A 9,134-nucleotide genomic window follows, 5' to 3' on the forward strand; every position below is an offset into this window, starting at 1 on the left:
AACTTGGATGGATTCGATGCTGGCGTGACCACAGTGCACACGTCTGCTGTTGCTCACAGTGGTCCAAGGGACCACTTGGAGTTTGTGTGTTCGCTCAGACACATGAAAACATTGCACATAGGTGTATTAGCCCACTTAAGTAGGTTTTAGAAAGCTCACGGAAAAATATTTACGCACCGACAAATATAGAACAGATGATTTTACTAAACGCAGAATGGAAAGTCAGTCATTGTTCAAAGGAAACAACTATGTTAGCACACATGAATCATTAAAAAAAAAACATTTTTTGCAGAACTTCCCGCAGTGAAGCTTTTCTACAAGACAAAGATTATTTTTAAGTGCTTTACGTAAGTCATAAAAGACCAACATTTAGAAATGGAACAGAAGTATTTAACCTCTTCAGGCATGACTTCTTTCTTGGGATACATTTTCATTTTCTCCTATTTAAAAGTTTAAAAACTAACCATCATCTTTGAACAACAGGGTTTTTTTCCTTTAAAAACCTTGATGTCCTCATATGAGACAGAGGGTTTATTAAACAGCATAACACAAAACAACACCATAGTTTAATAAAGTAAAAAACACAGGAGGTTATTTAAAACCTTTTACAGAGTTTTACAGGTAAAAGTTTCCAAATGCATGAGCAAAGTGAGCGACAGCCTGCATATTGTAGCTAAAGGCAAACGACAGACATACTGACAGTAATATTTAAACCCACAGGGTTGTGTTGTCCAGCTGTGTGTGTCTGTGAGTGAGTGTGTGTTTCTCACCAGCCTGTCGATGACATTCTGGATGGTGCTGTACCACTCTCTGATCAGCGAGTCCGTCTCTGACTGCAGAAGAAACTCGTTGCCTGTCACAGTCCTCAACTAACAAAACAAAACAAAACATTTGACCCATGTTAACTCCAGACGCACTGTCCCACTCTCCACTGGCTTTCCCACTCATCTGTGTGAATCCACTTTAACAAAAGTTGACATGTAAGTTAATTATTTGGACGTGTTGTAGCAGCTTGACCGTAATGTTATAATTAGCTCATCAGTTTATCAGATTTCTCTTTAAAAATATTTTTACTGCTTCCTCTTCGTCAGAATGGGTCACCGAGCTGGCGAAAGAAAGCTTCCCATTCTCGCTTCCCTCACTGCTGACAGAATAGCCCCAGTGTATATTCCCAGTGTATCAGCGCAAAGGAACATTTTGCTAAGGAAACCGACGTGTTTCGTTTCCAGGATCACAGAAAAAAAAAATTCTTGAGAAAGATTTTAAGAGGATGAAACCACAGGTCTGTCAAAGTTTCTTGCAGGTTTTGCAATCTTTATTTCACTTTTTGGGGGTTTTGTTTCTTACCTTGAAGACGTTCTTCTTGCTGGACAGCTCGTTGGCCCAGTGCAGTTTTGCTCCTCTTAAATCCACACTGCTCTCAGGACGACTGTTTCCCGGTTTCTGCGTATAAGAAACACATTTTTCTTTTACTCTCACGACTCAGTTGCCTGAATTGACCACTTTTTCTTTCTAAAAATTGGATTTTGTTGTGCAGCCTGTATTGCCCTACTTTGTCACATTCTGACCAACCTTCACATATAACACCTGTAACTGGTCTGCATGACCTCTTTAACTTTAACAGCACAGTGAACAAAAATATTAAAAACTGCTCTTTAACACAGGAGGCTGCAACTACCAATGACTGTTAGAAAGAGCAGGCTTTTACAAGAATGGGATGAACATAAGAAAAACCAAAACATGATGGCAACTGTGGAGACTTAAAAATCCTGGCATCTAAAGAAAACAGAAAAAATATTCATAAGTGTTGGATAACTGGGAAAAATCAATAGTAGGAGTGCTCCTGGTGTTCCCTAAACCACCGGTGCTTGTAGAAAGGAATAATGGTAAAAAGAACGAATGAATCACCAAACAATGACATGAACAAATCCACATCCAGGCACTCAAGCCAGGTTTAGACAAGCAATAAAAGGCCTTCTTTTTGGTGGGCTAGGGACATAAAAAAAAATATACCAAGGCACCAAAAAATTTGGCCTCTATAATATCTTGTTCATCTAGTTATACAAGCTTTTTAACCCCCAGGAATACAACATATGCATTCTTATGAAACAATAACTAATAATAGTATTCATTTTCTAAAATCCTTAATTAAAGAGTCTGTCTGTGCTCTTACCCAACTAGAAGGTGTCTGTGATTTGGGGTCCTTGAAGAAAACCAAACTGTTCCCCACTAACACCACCCAGGAAGGGCTCCAATTTTTCCTGCAAGTCAACAAGAATGCATGTACTCATAAGCTGGGATTCACTTAGCAAAATCATACTTGCTGAATTAATCAAAAAAAAAAAAGATTTTTTCATCTTCTCTAAGAGCCGCCTCACCTCAGTTTTCGGCCACCTTCTGCAATTTTTGTCTTGTTCAGCAGGCCCGCTTTCTCCAGCTCCTAGAAACACATTAAAAGGGTTTAAAAGCACATTAACATCTGCAGTATTCAGAGATATTTACAGTGTCACGTTGGCAGCATTGCTCAGAAAAAGCAGGAGTGGAGTAAATAAAAAAAAGAGCACAAAGAAGTGTGTGAGGGCAAGTTGAATTTTAACATTACAGCACCACAGCAGGATTTTCCTCTGTGTAATATTACAGCATCCTTTGCAAACGCATTAAACTTGGCTGTTGCATCATACAAGAAATAGGAGGAGGGGAAATGCTTTAAAATCTCCCACTGCGGTATGGCCCCGTTTAAGGTAAAAGAACAAATTTACTGGTATTGATGAACTTACGGCTCATATGGTATGCGTATAAAAGCAGTGATGACCTACAAACCTAAACTTCTTCTGCAAATGAACTGTGGTAGAAAAAAAATAATACTCAAAAATTAGAATTGCTCTGTTTTATGAGAAAAATGTTAGTAAACCACAGGACACCTGCAAATAAGAGCACATGCACCCTGGTGATGTGTACAGGGTGCACCCCACCCCTCACACTATGATGGCTGAGATAACCTCCAGCTACCTCACATGCAGTAAAAGAAAAGGTTGATTGTCATTAAGGCAAACAAAGGAATGCGTTATGGAGAACCACTTTTAAAAAAATCAACCTGTTATTATTAGAAAATAAGCATTGCAGTTTTACGCTTTAGGAAGAATTATTTGGCTGACAGCGCAGGATTTCTTAGAGCCTCGTTGTCCTGTGAAAGCCAAAACTTCAGCGCTTGCTGCGCTGAGAGAAGCAACTAGTAGCACGTTCTCCAAGTCCTTAAAAAAATATAAATATATATATGGAAATATGCTTTCACTTCAGCTTTAAATTAACAGGTGGAGTTTTCTCACCGGTGTGCAGCCATCACTGTCCGGCGAGCTCGCAGGAGACGGAGGCTCCACAACGATGTTGGTCACATTGCGGGAGTAATCTCTGCACTGCTGGACCAGCTGAAAAACAGGAAGCAGTGGTCATTTGCTCAGCTGTCCGTTTGTGTATGTGCATATGTTTTGTGCGATAACTATTTGTTGACGGGTATCTCCGTTTCCTCTTTCTCTCTGTCAAAACACTTTATGAGCTTGTGTGGAGCGTGTGCTCGGGAGGCGAATACCTTGTTGTCGGGCAGGATCATGGACTGGGAGTGGTTGAGTTGCTGCTTGACATCATGCAGGGGTGCAGAATCATCGCACTGGGTTCTGGTGTCACTAAATGCCATCGTGCTCAGGGTGTCAGAGGAGGCGGCACGCTGCATGCTCTTCAAGGTCAAATGTTCAGGAGAGTTGTGAAAGGGTGGAACATACAACCAAAGGAAAGAGCAATTTGCTGAACTATTATTTTATTTTTTTCACATCTGTAAATGGTGTACTTAAAGCCTCTGAGAGCTGATATACTTGTGTAGTTATGAATAACTGAATGTGCAACCACAGTACAACAGTACAAAGGCCCTGAAGGGCTTTTCAAAGGTCAACTATGACTCTTTATTAATGCTTAGTAGTTTAAATAAAACAGAAAAACATCAGCCACACAAAGCCTGGAGTCGCAGTCAGTCAGCCTGCTTCATCACACTTCTGATCTTCACTGTTCATAGGTGCTATGATAAAGATATCTCTTTATTGGGTCTTCACCTTTAAAGTTTAACCATACTGACACTGAAAGTAGTCATTCAAGTCAATTTTGCTGCAGTGGGCTTGTTTTATGGGGGGCTTTTTCGCTTTTATTTGAAGCACAGTGAAGAACAGACAGAAATGCAGGGAGAGAAACAAAGAGTTTGGACAGACACGCAGCAACGGGTGTCAGGTTAGGGTCGCACGGCTGCATTTAACCCATTCAACCTGTGAGCTGGGCTGGCACCCACAGTGGCCTTGTTGACAAATATATTTTGTCAAGATAACGATTCTGATCTTTGTACTTTTCTCTGACAGACATGCATAAAAGTCTATAAAAAGATGTAAAATAGATATTTTATTGCCATCATTTCCCCATTTGCATATCCTTCACCTCACTCTGCAGCAGCAAATTATACGGATGTATCCCAGCATCAGCTCTCTGAGAGGTTTAGCCTTTGACTCTCAGTTCTCTCTGTTGTGTTAGGTTGAGGTCAGAATTAAATTGTATATAGTTTAATCAACTGAGGAAGAACAACGTAGCAGTAGCTCTACTTGCACAACAGTGTCACATACACATTTCTATATTTACACAGCACTCCAACACAATGAGCATCCACACTGAACTTTTTACACAGATGGGGACAAACGAGTTTGCCAGAGACACAATGAGGCACAATACGTGCCTCTGCACTTAACAGACAAACTGCTGAGGCTTACAATCCCTTGTGTCTACAAAAACAACGGATGCACAAATTCACACTACTTTAACTTTTCATGCAGCAAAAGCCACAATTGAGTTTACTTCCCAATCCATGTAACCTAGTTCCAACAATCAGACTAAATATCCCTCCTAATGTTTGCCATCTCCTCATGTGGAGGATTAGCACTAAGAGCCAAATCTGCTCCTTTGCAAAGAGTAGGCCTTTAAAAGGGCTTTAAACCAAGTGCACCCACACCCCACTGTGATGCAACATGTTGCAGTAAGACCTGCTTGGGTAACAGCTTTTCTTTTTACACCAAGAATTGCTATTTCACCACCTTAATATGCATAAATGCTGATCTCTGAGAATCTAAAGAGCATAGCTGGCAATAACTTTAATATATTCTACAGTAATACAGCTCAGATGCACTTTTTGCAAATCTAATGACTTGAGTTCATTGATTTTCATGAGGAAAACACCCTCCACCAAAAGCCCTTAAAACGCTGACAAAATGCTCAGGAATATGTTAACAGTCGGGCCTGCAAAGGAAAAGCACAAGGCAAGGAAGGGCTGTCATCTAAAGGTTTCTTCTAAAGACGAAGAGTCAGGCCAAGCAGATGCTGTATGCACGCAAACCATGAAGCAGGATTTTATCTCACAAAGTGACAAAGTCGAGATGGGAGACAAAGTCACCAAAAGTTCTATGATGTCCCATTTTGTTAACCAAATGCATCCTGTTGTGCAGGGAGAGTATGTAAAGCAAGTAAAGGGCGCTTTAGTCTTTGACTTGTTTTATAATGTGAAAGTCAAGGTGAAATGCATTAGATACCCTCTGGTGAGTGCAGCAGGTAGAGAGAAGTTTTACCTGTTTCATCTGCCAGCCATTGTCAGCATTCCTCCGGTGGCTGCCAAAGAGGAAATCAGGTGACAGCTAACGAGAAACACAAGGAGAGAAAGGAGCGAGATAGAGGGAGGCAAGAAGACAAAGGCGGATTAGTATAGTTACCATATGTATACATATATATTTAATTTCAAATAAAATAACAGCCCATTTTATTTTCTGCAGAGAATGATCAAATTAAGAATTAATAACGAAAATGTAAAAACTGAGAAAACTGTACTTGTCACTATTGAAGAGAGGCAACCAGCAGTTTGGGCAAATATCACACCCATGTTAAAAAACAGGATACCGATACGATCGTTCAGTTAACTGTACAGATGAACCCAGGGCAACACTCATCTAACCGCACTCAAACTATTTTCCTCTGCCCTGCTCACATCCTGCCAGATAAAACACATAAATGCTTTTTTACTATCGCTGCTCAGACGTATTTACAGGCACACATGTCCCTGTTCATTTTACGTTAATAAGAGGCAGATATTACTCAGTAAGAGTTACACGTTAATCGTGTAGCACTCATTTAACTCAGACACAAAGGCTCCTAGATACTGAGCAGGGTTCACACCGACCCCAAAAAAAAAACCAGTCAAATGTGCTTTTTGTGAGTATAACAAAATCAGAACCATCACCTCTCATTAGGATAATATGAGTAAGTGATATCGCCACAATCGACAATTGGGTAACTTCACATGAGCTGCCAAAGCTCCAACAGCAGAATGTAGAACACACAGAAAAGTAACTCACAGCGTAGGTGCTCATTCTGACTGGATGACTGTATCCAGCTGTACCGTCCGGGCCAGCTCGTGTTTCTGTGTCTTATCTGTCGAGTTAAAGCTCTCAGCGTTCTGTCCTTTCATACCGTGACGCTCTTTCGCCTGAGTGTAAAAATGTGAAAACCATTCATCTGTCCCTTGTGCCTCAGCTCATGACTACTTCCCCATTCTAGAGGGAAGCTAGCTTTATCAGGCGATACAGCCAGCCTCGTTTATAACAGCTCAGACAGGAAGGTGTGTTCTCAGCTCAATATTCATACCAGGACTTTGCTAACTTTGACACAATTACAGCTGCCCAACAGTTTTTGTTTGCAAGATCAGAGTGTGGCTTTTTCAGCAAGAAGCAACAACCATGTGTAACAACTCTCCATTATATATGAAAAAGTACAAAGAGTAAAAAAGTTCACAGTTCTGTGGTTTCTTGCTAGTTCTGCATATTTGGACTTATAGCTTTATAGTATGAGTCTGACAGTTGTTTAAACATTTTACAAAGTAATAAGAAATTTAAAACAGTAAGTGGAACTGTTGAAAGTGATACGTGATGTGCCTCAACCCAAACAGACACAGTATGCAACACTATAATTACAAAAAACAGTTTCTCGCATAGCGACTCATGGCATTACAAACGCAACCAGAAGCAAACAAACGAACACTGAGACGTAGCTGGACATCCACCACCCTAAATGTTTAATTAATGTTCAATAATGTTCAGTAACCTGTACTACATTTACAAGACCACATCTGACATCTGTGACATGACAGATAGTGCTGTTGAGGAGATGTTTGAGGTCTGCCTTCTGAAAACTTTGGTAACTGCTAGTTTTTATCAATAGTAATTCATCACATTTCATAAAATGTTTTGTGCAACCTGCGAAGACACAGCAAAAGAGTGTATCTGCAAAATGAAGCAGTGAAACGACCATCATCACCCTGAAACATCACCCTGGGATTTTCAAAATTCCCAGGGTGATGTCATCAAATTAACTATTTCATCTGACTCAGAGAATTCACATGAAACAACGCAGAAGCAAATCCCTACAAGCAAGACTCGGAAAATCGTCATGTGTATAATTGTCTTAATCATTTACAGATTTTTGTCAAGGTAGTTAAAAAGTACTAGGGGGAAAAAAGAAAAAATACACGTAGTGCTTCTGTCTTTAACAGATGAGCTGTGTTAAAAAGGCTTTTAAAAATTAAAAGACTAGACTTTTAGAATGATCTGGGCCAACAAATAATATGGGCCACTTGGCTTTTAACACCTGGGTCATAAACCTGTGCGGCATGCAGTATGCATTGACACGTGTCACCGGTGCAGTTCCTGTTGGGTTGTATATGTACCCCAGAATAAAAAGTGACACATATAGGTCAACAGTATGCGTCTCAAACTGACTTGAAGGGGGGGGGGGGGGATCACTGCTTTGATCATGTGGGTATTTTTTTGATGAGCAACATTAAATTTGAAACACTGACGCAACAGTGAGGCAACGCAACCTTTAGATGCAAAATGCTTATCTCTAATAATCTGCATCAGGCTGCTTGCCTTGCTTCACCACGTAGATGTCGTCACAGATCCAGGGAACATGTCAATTTCAGACACTGACATCTGTTGCCTAAACTGAAAAAAAACCTTTGCTATAGACAACAAAGTTACTTCCTCATTTGAACAGTATAAATCCTCCTTGTGTGTAACATGAAGATGAAATGAATGATGCCCTGAAAGTTTTTACTCTGACGACATCTGTGAGTTCAGGAGGTGGTTTAAGGCAGATGGTAAGTTTCACTGAGTGGTTTAAACTTAGTCCTGTTTTGTAATGTTTTGGGTTGAAAACGCTTTTCTGTCTGTCTCTGTGCGGCCCTAATAGCATGTGCTCATTTGCGGCACATCAAGAGGTGTTAGCTTGTCATTGCCTTCAGAGTTGAGCCCAATGAAACACATCATTTGAGAGAAAGCATGTGAGAGGGCATGTAATAAATAGTTAGACAGCTAACTAGATAGCCAGATATCTAGATAGACGGACAGATTTGGTCAGTAACAATGAAACAACAAGAAAGATATAATCTCCTTTTTATGACCTTGGGGGCTGCCTATGGCTGCATGTCTGCCTGCTTTAATCTGGAGCACGATGCTGATCTTGTGCATTCTGGTTGACACATAATATATCCATGTGAGAGAGGTGAGAGCGGTGTGTATGATATACAATCCACATTCTCCGTGATTCTGCTTTTAAAAAACTAAAATTAATAAAATAATACATGATTTAAATTTGGCTGACTGTCCCTGGATAGATGTCTCACTGTGCACCTCACATTCCAGCTCTCCCTCTATTTTTGGATTTCTTCCTGGAAGTTGCTCATTTGCGATGCTCAGTGGATCACGTCCACAGTATTAAAACAGCAAAGCTTTAAGTTGGATTTCCTTTTTGAAGTTTGAGACCCACTTTCTGGTCAGTAGGGCAGACCGTGGTTCCATCCATTTTCATCCACTCAAACAATTCAGATTTGCAGGGTTGCTGGAGCCTGTCCCTGCTGACACAGGCCGAGAGGCAGGGTACGTGCTGGACAGGCCACTGGTCGATTGCACATATACACCTGCATGTTTAAATAAGGGCATGCAAATTCCAAAGTTGAGGTCCATGGTCAAATCCAAAATGTACATGTGCAACTGATGAGAAATTGA

At 40.5% G+C, this 9,134-nt stretch overlaps 1 protein-coding gene across 6 annotated transcripts in view; it reads right to left on the reverse strand.

The window, feature by feature from the left end:
• arhgap9 (Rho GTPase activating protein 9) overlaps positions 1-9,134 on the reverse strand; it is a 46,378-nt gene that overhangs the window by 9,836 nt on the left and 27,408 nt on the right. For all 6 annotated transcript variants that reach the window (XM_005740038.1, XM_013912655.1, XM_013912651.1 and 3 more), the window contains exons 7-13: positions 5,649-5,714; positions 3,587-3,730; positions 3,327-3,425; positions 2,379-2,440; positions 2,174-2,261; positions 1,348-1,443; positions 771-869 (exon numbers count right to left, since the gene is read on the reverse strand). In XM_005740038.1, the coding sequence (XP_005740095.1) occupies positions 771-869; positions 1,348-1,443; positions 2,174-2,261; positions 2,379-2,440; positions 3,327-3,425; positions 3,587-3,730; positions 5,649-5,714 (654 nt within the window). The remainder of the gene's footprint in view (positions 1-770; positions 870-1,347; positions 1,444-2,173; positions 2,262-2,378; positions 2,441-3,326; positions 3,426-3,586; positions 3,731-5,648; positions 5,715-9,134) is intronic.

Source organism: Pundamilia nyererei, unplaced genomic scaffold (genome assembly GCF_000239375.1).
Source record: "Pundamilia nyererei isolate P.nyererei 1_Seehausen unplaced genomic scaffold, PunNye1.0 scaffold00096, whole genome shotgun sequence".
NCBI lineage: Eukaryota > Metazoa > Chordata > Actinopteri > Cichliformes > Cichlidae > Pundamilia > Pundamilia nyererei.